Source organism: Pelecanus crispus, chromosome 13, assembly GCF_030463565.1.
Source record: "Pelecanus crispus isolate bPelCri1 chromosome 13, bPelCri1.pri, whole genome shotgun sequence".
In the NCBI taxonomy this organism is placed as follows: domain Eukaryota; kingdom Metazoa; phylum Chordata; class Aves; order Pelecaniformes; family Pelecanidae; genus Pelecanus; species Pelecanus crispus.
The window spans coordinates 928,035-947,661 of NC_134655.1; the positions used below are offsets into that span (position 1 = coordinate 928,035).

At 50.0% G+C, this 19,627-nt stretch overlaps 1 protein-coding gene across 4 annotated transcripts in view; it reads left to right on the forward strand.

Moving 5' to 3' along the window:
- The window catches only part of LOC104036770 (H(+)/Cl(-) exchange transporter 5), a 47,095-nt gene that overhangs the window by 14,300 nt on the left and 13,168 nt on the right, over positions 1-19,627 (forward strand). For 3 of the 4 annotated variants that reach the window (XM_075720465.1, XM_075720464.1, XM_075720463.1), the window contains 3 exons: positions 3,579-3,728; positions 15,834-15,985; positions 18,226-18,325. In XM_075720465.1, the coding sequence (XP_075576580.1) occupies positions 3,596-3,728; positions 15,834-15,985; positions 18,226-18,325 (385 nt within the window). In that variant the 5' untranslated portion in view covers positions 3,579-3,595. Of the gene's footprint in view, positions 1-3,578; positions 3,729-15,833; positions 15,986-18,225; positions 18,326-19,627 lie in introns of those variants that run through there. The other variant, XM_075720466.1, reaches the window with a different exon arrangement.

Genomic DNA, 19,627 nt, shown 5'->3' on the forward strand with positions numbered 1-19,627 from the left:
ATTACTCCCTGCTCCTTTTTAAGTTGTATTCTCCCAGCGCGATGTTTTTGTGGTGTCGGTGGAGCCGGAGCCGAGCTTCCCATCCAACGGGGGGGGGAAAAAAAACGCTGCAGGAACTTTTACCACGCTCCGACTCGGGAAGCACGGGACCTGTGTGCGGGAAGGGCTACTCCGAGCCCCCGCATCGCTGGCCGGGGGCTTGGCGGAGGCGAGCGTGGTGACAGCGGTGCCGGAGCTCACCGGTGCTGCGGTTCGCCGCTGCCGTGGCTCGCCGGTCCCGCTCCTCTGCCTGCGGCCCCTGCGGAGAGGAACGGGTGCCGGCGCCGCGGCGGCATTAGGACGGGTGCTGCGGCGAGGCAGTTTTGCTGGGTGCACCGGTGCTGTCGAAGCACGAAGCGGGGCGAGGAGCCTGCAAGGTCTGGTGATCGAGGAGCGCTGCGAGGGCTGAAGCGGCCGTCGCGGCAGAGGCTGGGGCTGGGTTTGCTCCGCAGGATGGCAGCGGGGTGCTCCGGCTTCCTGGTAGCGAGCGCTGTCATCTGAGTCACTTCCAGGCATCGCGGGGCTGACCCTGTCAGGTTTTGCTTCATTGCTTCCCTTTGCCTGGCTGTGATGGGAAAAACCAGGACGGGCTGAAAAAGGCGGAGGAGGTGACTGGGAGCAGCTGGAGGAGGATGGCTTCCCACTCCCGCAAGCGCTGGGAGCACTGGGAGCCTTTTGGTACGTACGCCTGCTGCCGGGGTGTCCCGGGCAGTGCCCCGACCCGGTAGGAAAGAAGCAGCCGTTCCCTGATGAAGTATTGCGGTAAATTAACAACATAGATAAGCGTGAGAACAGTCTTTTTTTTTTTTTTTAACCTTTTTGGTGCACATGGTTTAGCCTGGAAAGGCATTGCTTGCCCGTAGAGGGAGCGTTCTTGTAAGAAAAAGTGACTTAAACCTGTATCCCCAGGCACTATTTTAGGACTTAGGAGAGAAGCGAGCACTGAATTATCATCTTCTGCGTCCTTGTGCTGCATACGTGCTGGGTGGTACCTGGTCTCTGCTGCGACTGCAAGGTGCTGTGCTTGTTGGCTTGGTTTGGGGTTTTTAAGCTGTAAATGAGAACAGACTTGGGGATGGACTGGGGGGGAGCAGGAGGTGACATTGCTCCGATTTTCAAACGGGGACTTCTGGCTGCCCGTGCTGGCAGCATCATGCCTTCTGTCGGCCGAGGGGCTATGAATTTGTGCTTTTTGTGCAAAGCAAATATGTGAATACAGATGTATTTTAAACTTCCCCTCCCACGTACATATATACACACACACACACACACACACAGTTTTATTGGAAAATACCTATAAAACCATGTTCTGCTGCAGACAAGCCCTGCGACACACAAGCACAGAGTTTCTTTAGTTCCCTGCCGGGGTGAAACGCGCCATCCCTGCCTCCTGGGCTGGGAGCTGGCATCCGCTGTGCTCCCTGGAAGCAGCTTACCGGAGGCGCACCGCAGCGCTTTAAGGAAACTTAATTATTTTTATTGTTAGCTGGCAAATAATAGCTTTGAATTCCTCTGTTTCTCCTGCCTTCGGTCCGCCGTGCGCGCTGATGGAGGGCGGCAGCCCGTGCCGTCGCTGTGCTGTCGGAGCTGCTGGGAGCGTTGCTGCTGGCGGGGAGGTGGGCGGCAGCTCACGGGCCTCCCCGAGCACCCAGTTCCCCTCGGCCAGTGCTCAGCACTTTCTTTACTGGTGTGTTCTGCACCAGTTTAATGAGTAAACAGGGCTTAAAAGTTAAGTAACATCGTGTTCCACAGAGTAAGGCTCAGCAAAGAGCCCAGTGCGTCACTTTGTACACTGCCAAGACTTTTTTTGTGTGGTGTGGTGGCTTTTTTTTTTTAATAGGAAGTGCTTTCTGCCGAGTGTGTAATTCATACTGTTTGCAAATGCTGGCTGGCTTTTTCCCTTCCTGAAATAAGGCTGAGCTGCATATTTGGTTCCTCTATAATTCTCTTGAAAAATACGTAGTTTGCAAGAGAAAAGCGAACACGGCCTACCTTCTCATTAAGATGAAAAGGTTCCCGCTTTCAGGTTGCAAGAGCTATTTTTGAGGCCGAGACCTGCATTTTTTTTCCAATTTAGTTTATTATTATGTTTTCAGAGCTTGTGCTTTTGTAGTTTCCCTGCCATCCTAGAGAAGAGGAGGAGAGGCGGTGGGTCTTGTGTCGTGGTCTGGCACGGGCAGCTCCTTGAGATGGCGAGGAAGGCAGCAGGTCAAGGGTGCTTAATGAAGATTATTTATGAATTTCATTGCACGCTTCCAGGTTGCATTTTGCAGCGTCATGTGCGGGTGGTTAAGAATCATGGTTCACTTGGGTGGTTTTGATATTTTGCCTGTGTCTCAGAGAAGGACAGGTGGGTGAGCTTGGCACATCTGGAGAGCATCACAGCTGCATTTCTGCCGCGAGGAGCCCTCCTCCGTGATGGGCTTTGCACGGCGCTCTAGCAGTAAATAGAAGGACACCGTGGGAGGTGAAATAGTCAAAAAAAGAAAAAGGAAAAAAAAAAAAAAGGTCATTGCAAACCTGTTGAGAGCACATGCAGAGACTATTTAGAAAATACATCAGCGGATGTGACTTGCCTTGTCTAATGTGGTGTTGACCTGAGTCATTTTTTGCCTGCTGTTAGAGTGGATTTCTGATTGCTCTCGCTGATAGTGATCAGCAGAGAGAAACTGATTCACAGTCTTTGTGGGAAATACAAAGGAGAAAAAGGAGATACCTTGAGAGGCTTTTTAGAGCAAGAACTTAGAAATATAATTGGTTTTCTACAGAGAAAAATATTATCTGGGGCATTCAGGCTGCTCTTGTGTTTGAGATCATAGTCGCGGAAATTAGCGTTAACTTGTGCACGATTATCAGATACTGGACTTTGTATGACGCTTGATTTTCAAAATGATCCCGCTGCCACCTCCAGCGGAGCTCTGCTGCACCCGAGTGAAAGCCGTGGCGGTGGGTGACGCGGGACAGCGGAGCTGAGCTACGGCAGCTGAGACGGGGGCTGTTTCTGGTTTTTGGGGTGGTTGCTTGCAGTTTGTCGGTCTCGTTGCCTTGATTAAGCCTGTCTCGTGGCTGGCAGCTGGTTATTCAAAATCCAGTTTGAGCCCTTTTCCAGGAAGCGGCGGATTGAGGAGTGGAGGATGTGTGTGTAGGATCCCTTATTACGGAAGGATTTTCCTCTGTGAGGCTTAGCTTGGGCCTGCAAAGTTTTCTAAACCTGTTTTCTTTTAAGAACGTGGGCACCCTAATGCTGCTGTGTTTGCATGCCTTTCCAGTTGAGTTCAGATGCCATACTGGGACTTGCTGTTTTTCTGGCATGTGGCAATATGAAATCTAGTGCAAGAGCTTTGCTTGGGGCTGTGAACATCCAGTTTTGTCCTGTTCTAGCCCAAACTTCGGGTGGTATCGCTGCATTTCTCCTTCACGTGGGAAGAGCAATGCGGGCTCCTGGTCTTCAGGACAAAGTGTCAAGTGGGTGTCAGTCCAGTTGGCTTAGAAAATGAGTCTTCGTGCTTGCGCTCTAAAAATTTTCCCTTTGCTCTCAGGTTTGGAAGCTCTGGCCATGGATCAGAAAGGCTATCGCCGGGGGAGCTTCCAGAGCAGCACTAGTGATGAAGATATGCTGGAAATAGCAGGAGCATCTCTGGACTTCTCCATGGCAGACGATGACCCGCCGCTCGACAGGGAGATGGGAGGTAATACCCCTGCATCTCTTCGCTTTCTGGTTTTCATAACGGCTTTCGGTAGGATTTCACATTAATATTTTCTGTATGGGTCCCGCTGGCCTCTGCCGAGGGTGGGACTCCAGTGTTTCACGGCACCGATACAAACAGCTTGCAGGATTCCACGCTGTGTTGCATCCATGAACAGACTTCTGCAGGGCAGCTGAACGCTTGCTCACGTGCCACATTTGGCTCCCGGCATTGCTTTGTAACAGAGGCTGGTGGGAGGCGCGTGTTCCGTGCGAAGTAGAAAATCTTCTTAAAATAAATGGCAGTCGCAAGAAGCCTGTGAGTGACCTTGTTGTGGTGGGGAGGCACCGCTTGTCTATCTCCAGCAACCGAGCTGCCTGATCTCGGGCTGCGTGCATCCAGTAACATGTCAGAGCGGAAAACTGCTCTCTTAGCCATCTGTGTGGTTACTTTGCTATTAAATGTAGCATATCCTCTCCCACCACTTTGCTTTTAGGGCTTCTAGGTAGTCCTTTCCGGAGTTTTCAGGAATAGCTGCTGTAGGGAAGAGCTGGCCGTGCCACGAGGGAGGTGTCATTAAGTGTGACGGGCAGGGATGGCAGCGCAGAGTGATTCCTAGGGGTTTCTGATACGAGCAGAGACTCCCCCCTCCCCTTCCCTTCTTCCTTACCTATAATTTTAAAGGCTGTCTGCTGTGGAGAGGTAACGGCACAAAGGAGTTTGGTGCTGAGCTTGCACGCAGCCTGAGATGCTGGGCTTCCCCTGCCACCGCTCGCCTGTCCGGAGAGGGTCTTGTTGCTGGGGCTGAGCCTGAGGTTGTGAAATTAACGGGGGAGCGATGAATCTGCACGGGTTTGCTGAGCTTTGGCACTAGACCAGCAAGATCTGCCTGATTTTTGTCTTCCGTGAATTATCGTAAGTTAGCTTAAAAGCAAAAATACTTAATTTTGGACAGCAGACTGCAAGTCTCCATGACTTCCCATAAACCTTCCTGTCGTGTTCCCCCACCCCTCTTTACTGTAGGGCAAAAATTAAAAAGAAATCCTGTTTTGCTTCTCAGCTATGTGGTCTGCCTCCAGGTAGTGCAGATGAAGAAAGACTTGCTCAAATGTTGCTTGTCAGTAGGCGAAACGACCAACTCTGCTGCTGCTGGAGATCCTGTGAGGAGCATGGGATTGTTTTCTGCTTGGCGTGGTCCCTCTCACCGCTTTCAGGCTCAAGCAGAGGAAGGATCGCTGTGTTTTTGTAGCGGTTGCATTAACTCGGAGTGATAAGCATTGGTTTGTGGTTAAAAATCTCTGTCTGTGCGCAGAGAGGATGCGAGCAAGATTTACATCCCGAGCGTGTTGTTTCCTGGGTTCTGTCCAAGGCGGAGGAGGGTGGCTGGTACGTAGGGGTCGGCTTCTGGAAGTGGCTTTTAGAAGTGGGCACATCTGGGAGTCTGCTTCAAAACTCCTCTCACAGAGCTTGAAATAAGAACTTGTGACCGAATCTACTTCTGAAGGTCTGTTAGTTACCAGTATGTGCGGAATTAGGTACATAGAAATAATCACATTATGCATGTTGGTAATGGAATTGTAAATTCATGTTCTCTTATCTGCTGGTGAGAGTCACTGGGGTATCAGCTGTCTGAAGTTAAACACGTGCTCGTGTTTAGTATTTAGAGAGGAGGAGCTGAATTCTTTCACTTGTACGGAAATTATTATTCTATGGAGCTTAGAAGCAGCAGTGGGTAACACGAGCTAACCTGAAACAGCACTCAATTGTTTCCCTCCTTGCTTAAATAGGCTTTTCCCGTCTCCGCTCAGGGCGTTTGAAGGCCTCTGACTACTTCTGTGGTAAAAGCTTGGGCACAGGAGCCCTCCGCAGTGCAGTGGATGTCCCTTCAGCCGGGACAGCGCGTGCGGCTTGGAGTGGCGGCGGTGCTCGGGAGGGCTGCCCTAAACCCGGTGGCGGGTTCTCCTGAAAGCAGCCGTGTCTGTTGGTGGGATGCTTAAGTCTGCGGGGCGGCTGATACAGAAGTAAAAGAGGAAATTTAAAAGGGGAAACCGGTTGCCTGCCCAGATACTGGTTTCAGTTCGCTCTACAAATTTCCCCTCCTGACTTCAGGAATTGTTTGCTGGCAAATGTTTGGGTGCCAGGCACGCAGCCTGAAGATGTGGTGGCAGAGGCTTGCCCGGAGCTGGAGAAGTGGTAACAGGTTCTCCCACGGTGGGGTTGTCTGCAGACCTCTGGCTGGGACGTGCTGCTTTTGCTGTCTGGTGTGTTGGCGGATGGGGGCGAGTTAGCGAGACCTCTTGGAACCAGACCACAGCCCTCTCTTACCACCTTCTCCAAGACTGTCAGACTCTCCTGCAAGAGTGGTGGCATCTCCAGTTGACAAAACAGCCACAACTGGAGCTTACGGGTCCTGGCAAGCGACCAGAGGAGGAAGGGTCACCTGCTGCTTGGTAGGTTTGTAAATCTGGAGTGCATTTGGCAGCTGGTGCTCCTCTGTGCTTTCCTTACGAGCCCTTGACTAATGAGTGACAGGACTTCCGTACTGTGTCAGGTCCCTGATGGGAACCACCAGCCTTGTCTGCTGCCTGCAACACAGGGTGCTTGTGTTGAAAAACATCTTCGTGTAGGATCTAGACTGACTGTGAAACTTTGCTCCTAACTGGTATTTGCAAGAACGCACGTGCTTCCCAAAGGCTGGAGCTCTTTGAGAGCTTGAGCCAAAATGTAGATATGCCAAGCGCTTCAGGCTTCTTTCAGTCAAAACAATTTAAAATGGACTGCAGTGGCTTTTCATGCCTGCTACTGTGCTCTTTGCGTTACCAAAAACTCGCTATGAGTTTCATTTCATGAAAATGCACTGTGAGAGCACATTCTCTCATTATCTTCTCTGGTTTGGACTTCAGCATTTTGTCAATAAAAGGTAACAGATAAGACTTTCCTTGACCACCCCCACCCCCCCCATTATCAAACTTGGCTTTTTGATAAAATCCCCTGATACTTTTCTAGTTTTCCTTGTCGTACCGAAGTGATGGTATTACGCCAGGCAGCAAGTGAATCTTAGCAGTGCTTTCTCAAACTTGTTGTCAAAGGACAGATTTTAATCTTGGCCAAAGGGTTGATGGGGTGGCACAGTCTCTTCAAGGATACAGTCGTGCTTCCCAGAAATTGTTTCATCTTATTGGCATCACCTCCTTTCTGTGCCGCGGTAAAGGTGACCAAAACTATACGTGATGTTCAAGGTGCATTTGTGCAGCAGTAAATCTTTTCTGCTTCTTAATTTAAGGGATTTAAACAAAAAAGAAAAAAAAGCAAGCTATTTCCTTATTGACTGTTCTCAAGTATTGAGCAACGCTTGCAGAGCATTATCCACAGACACTTGAATTTTTAAGTCAGAATGCTTAGAGCATGACATTGTTTACAGTTGTCTCTTCCTCCTCCCTGTATGCCTTGCGTTGTTGGCATTGAGTTTCTTCTGCTCTCTTGTAGTCCAGCTGTAGACCTTCAAAGCCAGCCAAGAGATGCTGGTTACCCAGCACAAGTTACAGTAAGTGTAGGCACCACTTCCAGACCACTTACAAATATATTGAATAGTCCAGCACAAGCAGGAATGAATGGGATTCCACTGTTGCCTTCCTCCTGTTTCAGAAACGTAGGAATTTATGCCTTTAACATCCTCTGTCTTCAGGCAGTTGCTTTTCTGTGAGAAAACCTTCCCTGTTACTCCCCGAGAGCTTAATTTGCTTAAGACTTTCTAAAGGAAATTCTGTCCAAAGCTTCATGGATACCCAGATACATGGTCAGTTAGATTATATCTGCAGTCCTGTTGATTTTTTTTTTTTCTTTTGGAAGAAATACAGGATTTACGAGGCCTGATTCCTTTAACAAAATCTATTGGAACAGCTGCCTTGCCAAATAATATCCGCTAGATGAGGGGCTGCTTCTGTCAAGTGGTTTGTTACGAGGGTGAGTTGTACTGATTTCTAATTCCTTGATATCTCTTTCCAAAACTATTAAAATACAAATGGTTTCCTCTGAATAGGTTAAAGTAGGTCTGGTTGGGTGTATAAATCGGGCAGCAATGCCAGCTTATTTTGTGCTTTTCTTCAGCGGCCCTTTCTCCGCCCATCACAGCGGTGGGGCGGACACCGGGCTCGGGAGGAACAAGACGTAATGCCTGGGCATCACGGTGGTCTCTGGATGTGCTTTAAATTGTAGGGAGCAAAGGCAGGACTGTGGTCCCCACTTCTTTTGGAGGAAGACTTCAACATCTTTCAGTGGCTGGGAGGTCTCCTTTTTGCTGTAGGATTTAAGAAGGTTTTTTCCCTTTGAGGTCTAAGGGCAAGAACTGAGAATGGCAATAGCAACAACTAACACTCGAAAGTGCAGCAGGGCTAGCGAAGCTTAGTTTCATATGGATTTTTGGTTTTACCCACTAGCCCTGTCCTTGTCTACACTCTCCAGACGCGCTTGCTCTGTGCAACGGGGAGTGGAGGTGGGTGGGGAAGCTAGCTGCAGTTTTGGGGCTGGCCCGCTGGCTGCTGCTCTCCGAAGGATTAAATACCTTCCCTTGGTTTGCGAGCCAGGGGATTTCACTGGCAAACCGAGGGATTTCACTGCACCTCTGGCAGGTCAGACTAATTGACCCCATCCATTAGAAATGCTAAAGGGCCAACCTCTGAGAATGATCCCTGAGCTGGGAGATACCTCCCGGGGCTTTTTTCTTCAGCCGCCTTCCTCCTTGACCTCCAGCCAGCATGTCGGGCGAGACCAAAGTCAACGTTTGCTAGGGTGTAGTGTTTCAGACTTGCCAGACAGTGCTGAAATGACAAGCTATCGCTAGCAAATCGGAGCCAGAAGAAGTTAATCACCAGCCCCTTTGAGCACTTATGTATGTTGAATGGCAAGATAAAGAGTGCTCATGGGGCCTGGGAGGGGTTGGGGAAAGCAGGCTGAAGATAGTGCCTGTGCAGAGAGGACAAAAGAAAAATTCAGTGCCTGCCTGCCTGCCTTCTGGAAAGACGGTGAGCAAAGAGCATTGCTACTCGCCATTTAGCGAGCAAAATGTCAGCTGGGCGGGAAAAGCAAGGTTCTATCAGTACATCTGTGACTGACCCACCAATATCAGGAGACTCCACTGATAAATGCATGTTTTCCTGTGCTGAAGCGTGACTTTGAAAGCTTCAGACCTTTGAAAATGTGGGGGTGCAGAGCGGGCTACGTCCCGGGCTGGCGCGCCAGCAGCATCGCCGGTCTGACGTGGTTAACCGGGTGCTGGCGTCCGGGGCGTCCCTCCGCAGGCAGGCTGCGGCGGAGGTGCTCAGGTGCCGGGTTTGCCAGATTTTTGGGGTCGGACCGTCGGGGTGAAGGGGATCTTGGAGGTCTGAGTGCGCAGCTGTAACCTGCCTGACTCCTTGCGCTTACGGGAGCAAACGGCGTGAGCGACGAGCTGTTCTCCATCTTACAGCCCTTGCGCAGTCAGCTTCGGCTGGCTGCAGTACCGAGTCTGTGCAGCGCGGCAGGCAGGCAGATTTCAGCCCTGGGGAATATATTCTGCCAGATAAAACATCCTAAGTGCTGCCTGAGCGGCTCCGCTCGCGGCTTCGGGGCGCAAGCTCCGTCCTGGGTGCATTGGGAGTCAGGATGGCTGGCGGTAGCCAGCTTCCTCCGTCCTTGCCTGCCTGCCTGCGAGCGTGAGCCTTTCCCTGCGCCGCTCGAATCCTGCCCCTTCCAGCAAGGTGCAAGGGCTGGCTCATGTGACGGCCGCCGGTGACGACACGCCGGGCGTGCAGGGAGGGCCCAGCGCCGATGCGGGCTCGTCTTCGGCCGAGTCCGGAGGAGAAGGATGCGGCGAGTGCCGCTGTAAGACGCAAGAGCACCCGCCGTCCCTCGGCCCGCGCGGCCATGGGACGGGCGGGCTCCCAAAGGCGCTCCCGCGGGAGGAGGAGCGGTTGAGCGAGGGTGAGGAGACCTCTTCCACGGAGGAAGAGGGGACGTGAGCCGCGGGGGAACGCCTCGGTCTGCGGGCGCGCGTTGCGGAGGCTGCGGGGCAGCGAGCTGCTGGCGGCGGTTTCGGAGCTGCTCCCGCTCCTCTGCTGGGATGAAGGGGTGGTTGGGCCGGGAGAGCGGCCGGGGTGGTCTCTTGGATTTCTGCTGTGTAATGCTTGGTTGTTTACTGCTGGTCTCCCTTTTGTCTGCAAAAGCCTTTCTTTTCCCAGGTTTGCTAGAGCCGGGGAAGCGGTGTGGAGGCAGACCTCTCCCAGGTGCCGTTGCTGTCATCTTGCTGTGCTGGCAGGACAATTAATAAAGCCCCGTGGGTTTGCTGTACGGCAAATGACAGATGCCTGTAACTTTAACAAGCGCTGCCTTTTTTTTTTTTTTTTTTAAGCCAGGCAGACTCTCTGAAGTGGAGCATTAACCCATCTTGGGGAGAAGAGGTGATCAAAACGCTAACAAATCTGTCTTTAAAAAATGAACTGTACTTCTCTAACAGGGTTGCATTTAACTTGCTGTCTCTAGGCATTAAATGCTGATTTAGAGATCCATACCTTAGGAACTGGGGAGACATGTATGATCATATTGACTGTGTTTTGACAAGGCATTAATGAGCTCATTTTCTTCCTTTATTCCTATCTAGTTATCCTAGGATCCTTGATGTGCAACAAGCCAAGGCAGGAAATATGATCTTGATAAATATTTATCGCTGTCAGCCATTTTATAATTTGGTGTTACTCCTGGAAAAAATATAAGGACAATTTCTCATTATCTTCTGTCAAATGAACAGCTTATCCGCTTACGTGGCTGTGAAGTTGCCGTGTAAGACTGGAGACCTTGGGGTTCTGATTTTTGTGCTGTAAACCCCTGCTGCTTGAGGGACGGCAGGCTGGGCTGAATGGGATCAGTGTCTGGAGAGCAGGATCGGTCTCCAGGCTGCTCCTGGCTGCTCCCAAGCGCGCGACTCAAGTCAGACCGTCCCGTCAAGTCAGACCATCCCTTCTGCGCTTGGCTTCGTCGCCACATCCCCTGCGCAGCTGCCGGTTGTGGTGTGGATGGGCTCGTGCGGGCTGGTGCCCCTGGGGCTTCCAGTGCTCTCTAACAGGGTAGACCTGAGGATGCGATGACCTGCAGCCCCTCTTGCGTTGCGGGGCAGTGCTGTGCGCTGACTTTGTGCCTTCAGGGTCTTGTTCGTGTTGCTCTGTGGCAGCTCTGAGCTGGGGGAGTGTTCCCAGGGCAGCTGAAAGTTGCTGGTCTGGGCAGTTATTCCAGAAGAGTGAGCAAGGACTGGCCCTGATCTCATCTTCTTGCAGAAAATGCTTCTCAAAAGTAGTCTCGGTTAACTAGGTTTAACACTGCTTTACTATTACTTTTTTTTTTTTTAAGGGCAACTGTATCTTTTTATCTTTAGGAAAGACTGTGGTAGGTGTGCCACAATAAAATTGAACAGACAGCGAAAGCCTGCTGTCTGCAGCATGGAGACAGGGATTATTGTTGCACTCCTGGGAGAGTTGGTCATTCCTGTAGAGACAAAAGCAAACTCTTCTGGCTGGGCTGCTTGGCTTTGAGAGGTGAGTGTTCAGGAGATAGCTGTTCATATTCTGTTTCCTGAGGTAGACTCAGTATTGTCTTCTGCATCGCTGGGTTTGGTGGAAATCCGTCACCCACACTTAGTGAAGCCTCAAAGACTCCCCTGCCAGAGCCACCTCCTTGTATCTGAAGCCGCTGTGAAAGTGATGCGGCCGTGGTGGTTCCCTTGTCTAGGGGACAGCTAAAATGAATGCCTGGATGGATGCTGGCTTTCCCTAATGCTGTTACCAGCAGTCAGTAACCACCCCTCCACCCCCAAATTTAGATTTCAACTTTCCCAGAAAAGCAGCCACTATCTAAGCAAGGATGTTAAGAGTCCACTGTAATGTGAAATGGAGATGTGACCCTGGAAATGGGAATTGGACCCAGGCGAGCAAGCTGGTGACCGTGGTGAGAACGCCCGCTATGCCACAGAGCGGCCCAGATGGGCGTTGGGATGGTGCACGGTCTGGGAGGTAGCAGCACGCTCGCAGCCCGGTGCCACCATCGAGCTGACGCGCTGGATCAAACCCTGGCTTGCCTCCCTGGTTCGGTTTTTCTGCTACGGTAACGGCCTCCGCGTCCGTGGCCTTTGCTGTGAAGATCTGCAGCTCTGAACTGTAGGTGTGACTTGTTTGAGCTGTGGTTGACCGGGACGATGCCTCGTCTTGTCCCCTGTATCAAACAACTGCTTCAGAGGGGGGTCGTTGCCTTGAGGGGCAACTCATCTGGATGGCTTCATGCTGGTAAGCAGGCTTGCAGGAGGAGTTGCAGGTATCTCAGCGCCGTACGTGCTGAACCTGGTTGTCTGTTGTCACTAGGGTGTTTTATTCAAGAAGGTTTTGGTCCATTAGATTTGTAGAACAGTGCTTGGGATTTCCAGTGGGGGTATTTGAACGGGGAAGTCTCTGAAAGCATTGACGCCAGTTTGTGTATTTCCAAGCTGCTGGCCTCGTGAGTGCAAAAACGTTGTTAAAACGAGAGTAATTCCTCGAGGCTCTCGGCAAACGTGCCCCGTTTTCTTTGCAGTGCAGGTCGGGCAGGTGGGGCTCACAGTCTGTACACTCACCACTTGGGAGGATCTCTGGAGAACTTCAGTTAACCTTTTTTTTTTGTCCCGAATGAAGCAAGGAGCCTGTTTTAAGTGGGTTATTTCGTGGTAGTTGTCAGTTACGCTACATGACTCATCTTGTTTTCCTGCAGCTTTTTCTCTGTTAAGAGGCAGCTGTGCCAGTCTGGGAAATGGGCTTGGGAAGACATCATAGGTCTCTTTTCCCCTCTCTTGCTTTTAGATGATGGGGTAGAGAGCGACTGCTTGAATTCCTTATTTCTCCCCATCTGAAGACATCTTTGCCATGGTGGTATCTACAACCTAAATATGCTAAATGAAATATTAAATGTTATCCTTCTGTATGGGAGTTTTAATACTCCTCTTCCCCACCACCCTTCAATTTTGACTGGATTTTGGGTTTTGTGTCTTTTTTTTTTTTTTTTTTTTTTTCTTTTGGATGACTGTAAATGCTTTGTGTCTTAGAGAACCATGATTAGATTTACCCTCCTGCCCAGGTCTGAAAAACCAGCCTCCCTACTCGTGTCTCCATGTGTCTCCAAGCCCTTGGGAGCTTTTTGTAGCAGCATATTGCTGGAGGAAGAACATGCATGGTGTATGTTTTACTAGTATGGATTACTAGGAGTATGTGAACTCGCGCTTGCCCCACGCAGCATATGGGGTGTAAGTGGCTTTGGTGTGCTGTGTATTGCCGAGTGAATGATTTGTGATTATTTAAGGCTGGGGTTTCCAACTCGAGTGAGAAATGGGCTGCTGAGGACATCAGTCTCTTACTGCCTTCTCATAGATTTTCCGTACTCTGCTTCTCTTTGGCTTGCTGCTGGCTGGCAACCGCTTGCTGAGATTGCTCAACGTGCATGTTAGCTGGCTGGCAGCACCCTACGCTTCTCCTTTTCCGACCAGCAATATAAGCTGTACAAGACTGTTTTGAAAGGTCTTCAGAGCTGGGATGTCAGGGAGTTCGTCTGTGCAAGTCCCTGCTGCTTTACGGCTTGTTGCGCGGCGCCGTCCTCTGCCCCCTCCAAATGCGGAGTGCAACGACTGCGTCTCGCTGGCGTGCTGTCTTCCCAGACGCAGAAGGTAGAGGCAGGCTGTAGGTGCAAAAGGAGGGGTTATTGGTTGCATCCTTCCCTCCTTCACGTGCGTCTGTTGTGTCCTTTCCTCCTCCGTTTCTGAAACAGAAGGGTCGTGCACAGCAGGTAGTCTGGTAGGTGCTGCTGGCTTCTTGTAGGAGCATCGAAGCAAAATAGCGATGACCAAGCGTGCCGAAGATGCCTCTGTAAATTGGGTATAGGGCAACTCCAGGATGTGCATTCGTAATCAGCTGGGCTCAGTGTAGAAAACTCACTGCTCCCTCTCCAGTTTGCTGTTCTTCTCCTGAGCTGGGTTTGGATCACCGCTGTGCCAGCGTGGGAAGGCTGCTGTGCAGAAGAGCTCAAGCCCTGCAGACGAGGGGATTGTCACCTAGCAGCTCTCAGCAGCCCTTCCTGGTTCATGTGCTTTTATAATGGAGGTTTTAATTTTTAGAAATGAAAAAAAAAAAAAACCCAAACCCCAGATAGCATCATAGCAGGTGTAAAGCTTAGGAGGGAGGTCTCCAGCTGGCAGGGCCACAGAGCGCCTTAGGGAGCGGGAGTAGCACGACAGGCTTCCTAAGGGAGTTACAAGACTGGTATTCAGCATGTAAAGTAGTGTCACTTATATTTTCTGGGGGTGCTTTTGCACAGTGGATAATAGACTGCAGGGCACCTTTCATCTCCACTGAAATTTAACAGAGTGTTTCTTGGAGTAACCCAGGGAATTTTTGCCCTTTCAGCATTTGGTGGCTTAGAAAGAAAAATACCTAGAGTAATTACTGAAGGATTCTCTTGGTGTCGACTTGGAGCAGGGGCCTTGGTGCTTGCACAAGCAAAGGAATGAAGCTTGGGCTGAATTGCGCAGAAAAATTTGTTCCATGTCAATTAATCTGTCAAGAAAACGGCTTGATTTCCTTGGATAAGGTTTAAAAGACCTTTGTTTTGTTTTGGTTTTCTTTTTTTCTTCGATGTGTTTCAACACAACTGCTTGCAAGGGTCTTTAAGAAACCTGGTTTTAGAGGAGCAAGTGTTACATTAATGGGGGTTTTAGGGGTTCTTTTCAGATCAAAGGTACTCGATATTTTGTTCTAGGAGCAAATGAAAGCGGGAATAGATTCATGGATGTTTTCCAGGTGGAAGAGATTTAAATGCATTTCCCAGGGCAGGTAAAATCCGCTCGGGTCCCGGGCTTCTGCCCCGGATGCCGCAAGGGCAGGCTGTGCTCCTCTGCCTCCTGCTCAGCCGCCCTCTCCGCTGGGATACCGGGGTGCGCCCGGCCGCTCCGGCGGGGAGGTAGCACGTAGCAGACGGAGGGGCTGGAAGGAGGTGGAGGGGCTGAACGTCAGCTTGGCTGGGAATGGGCCATAAACTGAGCACCTGGGGATATGGAGACAACATTAATCCACCAGATCTGCCCCGTTTGCTACGCTGGGGGACCGGGGGGTTGGACTAGATGACCTTTAAAGGTCCCTTCCAACCCAAGTCGTTCAACGATTCTATGATTAATGGGTTTATTTTCTTGGCAGAGGATGGTGGAACTGGGGGGAATGACACTTTGGAGGCTCTGCTTGGGGGCACGGCTTGTACCATGTGAAGTCCTTGTATGTTGTCTTCAGATGGACCTGGCCAACCCTCGTCACGCTCTAAATGAATGGTTTTCTGTAGGCCCTCGCTACCCTGCCCCACACCCTTGGTCTGTGCTCCTAACTGTGAAGAGACTGTCTTGTGACCAAAATTTTGGGAACCTACATCCACACCAAGCGTCATTTTCCATGGGATGGAGCAGGTTAGACAGAAGGTCGAGTGGTTTGGCCGATTTTGCTTCACCTGAAGGGAGGCTGCGAGCCCTGAGTTGGTATCTTCCCAAGCCCCCGTTTGGTACCGCTCTCCGCTTGTCAGGCCCTCCTGGCCCACCCCACCAGCAATGGGGGGATTGGATGCTTTGCTTCCCTGTCTCCTTGCTCCCATCCGTAGCCTTCCTGCTTTCATCTTCACTAGATCCACCTGGGACTCTGAGGGTCTCGAGCATTCACCTTCTCCTCTCCCTCTCCCCTCTGCTTTCCTCAAACGGCAAAATATCGTCACGGCAAGCCCTGGATGTAGGGAAAAGTTAACATCTAGATGCTAGTGTTGATTTACTTTGGTTCCTGAACAGTTTCCAGGAATGACCCCGTGTCTACGTGAACTGCTGGAGCTGGGGAAGGGCGTACCCGCGCTGCCCAGGTCGTCCCTGGGAGGCTTGCTTGGGCTATTTAGCTCAAGGAGCAGCTCGTTAGCTCTTTGCTTCCACTGAAATCTGTGGTTTTCCTCCTAAGTTAGTGTTTTGGTGACATATATGGGTTTTTTCCCTAAAAAGGGGGAAAACTAAGAAATGCTCAATTTTCCCCCTTCCTCCCTCACCAGGATTTTCCTCATATAATGGAGGAGGGATGAATGGCACAAGCACAATGATGGATTTCCTGGAGGAACCTCTTCCTGGTGTGGGCACCTATGAAGATTTTAACACTATAGATTGGGTGCGAGAGAAGTCCAGGGACCGGGACAGGCACAGAGAGGTAAAACTTCTTACTACTCCTTGCTGGTGCTGGAGGCAGAATAATTAACTTGCTGGAGCTAATCTTTGTTCTGATTGCCGGACTAGGGAGGCACTTACTGGAGAAACGCCTAGGATGGAGGGATTACCCTTGGGATGGGAACTGCGAGCCTCTCCGCAGGATCTTTAGTTTGAGGAAAAGGAACACTAAATGGAACGTGTTGCAGTTTATCAACTGCTACTTCTATTCTGAAGGCTTTTATTTATTTAAAAAGCTTTAGCGGGTTTCTGATATGCCTCTTAAATGCCTTAATGGCACATTTTCTTATGCCATGTTAAACTTGCTTGAGGCTGAAGTGTAGCAAAACCTGCAGTCCTGCTCGTGGAAGGTGCACGCATCATTTGGAAGAAATACCTTGCTATTGCGTGGTTTATAATGGGAGAATCTAAGCACCCATGGTCCTGTTTATTGATAAAGAAACAGGCTATTTTTCTGCTCACGCGATTGCACTTGGGAATGATGCTCTTTCTATTGGAATTTTTGTGTGCTGCATGTTTGAGAAAACTAAGTGCAATTCTTTCATAATTCATTCCCAGGACTTCACCGTGCTCTGCAATTAAAGGAATCTGCTTAGAAAGGAAGGGTTGCTTTAAATAAAGTACTGATGTCCCCAGCATGCTCCTGCTTCACGAGAAACCCTTGCTTGCAGAACTCGTGTAGGGTGATGACTGAACTTAACTTGTCTATTTGCTCGCCAAAATACTCTTTATTTTTTTTTCCTGAGCCTCACAAAACAACTTGTGTCTTAATAACAGGGCACAAACGGAGCGCAGTCCCTGCTCAGTGTGTGAGTACGTGCAATACAGCATAATGCTGAACTCGAGCAAGTACAGACCCAATTAAGGGGCTCCATGCCCCCACAACCTCCTGCCCAAAAAACCGGTCACATCTATGGATTAAGAGTACAAACCCAAAAGACTTCTCACGCGTACGCCCCCACGCACACATGCACGTATACAAAGATGATGCCCATCAGCGTGGAACAGCTCTGTTTCCTTATTTGCAGAGAGGTGCTTGTATAAAAAGGCCGCTTCTGTCTTTATCGAAAGAAGTTGAAATCGGGTCAAGGCAGAAGTTACTGCTGGCCAAAGAGGTGTAGGGTTGGTCCGATGAAAAGAAATATAAAGGAAATAGCTTTGGCACCCACCCCAACTCCTGCCTTGATTCAGTAGCCGTTCTACTCATGATCAGCGCGGCATTTGAAAGACAAAAATCCAGAGGAAAAAAACCAAACGCTCACTCAGGCAGAAAGGATTCTTGCTTTATTTATTCCTCATTTAGCGAGTATTAGTTGTTTGCATCAATGTGCCTTTTTATCTGGGAATAACAGTGGTGTACTGGAATGTTTCCCTTGGGAGAGGCAGCCGGGGTAACCGGGACGCACAGTAGCTGTTCTGTCACCCTTTTGTCCGCCTGTCAAGAGCAGTCAGACTGACAGGCTTCAGCCGTCCCCGCAGACGGAGCCGGAGCCTCGGAGGAGCTCACCTTCCTGGGGCATCTTGGCCGGGTCTGAGTCCCGCTTCCCAGTGCCGCCAGCACGCGGTTCCCAGCCTGCCCGTTCCTCCGTGCTGGTGTTACGCCCGCCACCCCCCTCGTGTCCGGCTGAGCCGCGCTTGGCAGAGTCTCCTCTGCTCGGAGCAGCGCTGGTTTGTACTGCAGATATCGAGGCGGTAGCTGGAGACTGTGAAATGCTGGTGACGGCTCCTGTTTGCCCTCAGGGCTGGTGGGTATCAATGCCCACGAGGCGGTATTGATAAAGGCCTGGGGGCAAAGAGCTTGAACGGTTTCTTCAGTGTTCAGATTCGCTCGTGGCATCAGGATATTGGTAACTTGCTATTTCTAACAAGTAACGGCCTTAAAAGATTGAGGGATGAATTTTGTCTTGTTTTTATGCGGAAGACGCTAGGAGGAAAGCGTTACTTGAACACTTTCTTTTTTTGCTGGGAAGAATGGAAGTGCACTTGATCCGTTCTTGCACATCTCCCAAGCAGAGCTGCGCTTACTGTGCCAGCCGTAAGAGCAGACACTGCCTGACACTTGTTCTCTGCCCCTCGCAGCAGCCTATGTCACGGTAGCTGTTGTTCTGAATGTTAGGGGCTATCTTCCACTAACACCGTCACCATGTAGTTTTTAGAGCATTTACACCAAAGTAGACCGGTGTCTCAACAGATTGTTGTTTCTTTTTGAAAAAACTTGTCTAGATCACCAGTAGAAGCAAAGAGTCCACATGGGCACTGATACACAGCGTGAGCGATGCCTTTTCCGGCTGGCTGTTGATGCTTCTCATTGGGTTGTTGGCAGGTAAGAGCAAACCTCCATTTAACACGAAGTCCCGGTTCTGCACAGCGGGATGAGTATCCATTCCTTCCACAAACCCTGGCAGACTGCTGGAGTGGGAGATCGTGTCCCTGGAGCAAGGGCTGTGCCAGGGGCTGCACTGGTATTGCTGGCTCTGCCGCTGCTTTGCAATTTACGGAGAATTAGTTTTAAATGCTTTGAGGCTGGGTTTGTGTAAATACGCAGATACAAAAACTGAGACTGAAAGCTGTTCTGGACGCTGCTCTGGATCTGCTGCTGGTACAGAGCTCTAAAATGGGGGGGGGGCGGGAATTCATCAAGGCATTGCTGACCAAAATGCTGGGTCAGAGGAGAGTGTCGTGCTGTGCATCATCTTTGCTGAACGCTCTTCGTTGACACTGGAGAGGTTAATGCCAAGGACTGCTAGCAAGATTTTCTTCCCCCCCCCCCCTATTATACTTAGATCTAAAAAGTGAGTGTTTTTTCTTGGGAAGTCAAGCTTCTTTCAGAGGTTGACTGGCTGAGACCTTTTAAATGACTTCAGAAGCAAACTTTGGACCCTGTGCAGCAGAAGTAAAGCAGTTGGATACAGATCTTCCCGACAGAAAGCAGCTAAGCTTTCATCACGAGGAATGAAATGAAATCTTTTGTTAATATTTACATAGGAAAGCTGCTAGCCAGTTTTTCATTAACTGGAAGATTTGCTAAATGTTTATTGCTACTTCTGGAGCTTGTGCTAGCACTTGCTTGTACAGATCAGAGGTCTCTGTTCCTGGCCTCTGTGTTGATGTGGCAATTTAGTTGAGAATAGAGATGGTTGCAGCATTTATCTTTGGGGATTGTGGGAGTATTCTTAACAGAAAAATAATAAATTGCTTCAAGGTTCGTCTTTTAAAACCTGAATTACTTTCTGTACTGGCGCTCTGCTTGCTTTGTTTCACTTGCCACAGTTGTAACTTCCTCTCTCTCTTTTTTTTTTTTTAAATTGGTATTGGGAAATGTTCTCTCCAAATTCAAAGTTATTCCTGTCACAGTCTTAGCGCTGTTAGTCTAACTTCTGGATTCCAGCTCTTGTGCTGGAGACCGGTGACACATTATGTCTGTGTCATCCAGAAATGCAATACGTCCCTCTCTGCCTCTCAGCCTACTTACTGTGCTGTATTTAACAAGTGCTCTTTCAGTCTAACTGAGAAGAATTAAGTTCTAGTGATGTAAGGTGGAGTTGGATGCAGTTTGCGATGGTCAACCTTTGAAATATTATTAGGCATGCTTTGTTTCCTGACCTGCTCTTTTCAATATATATAC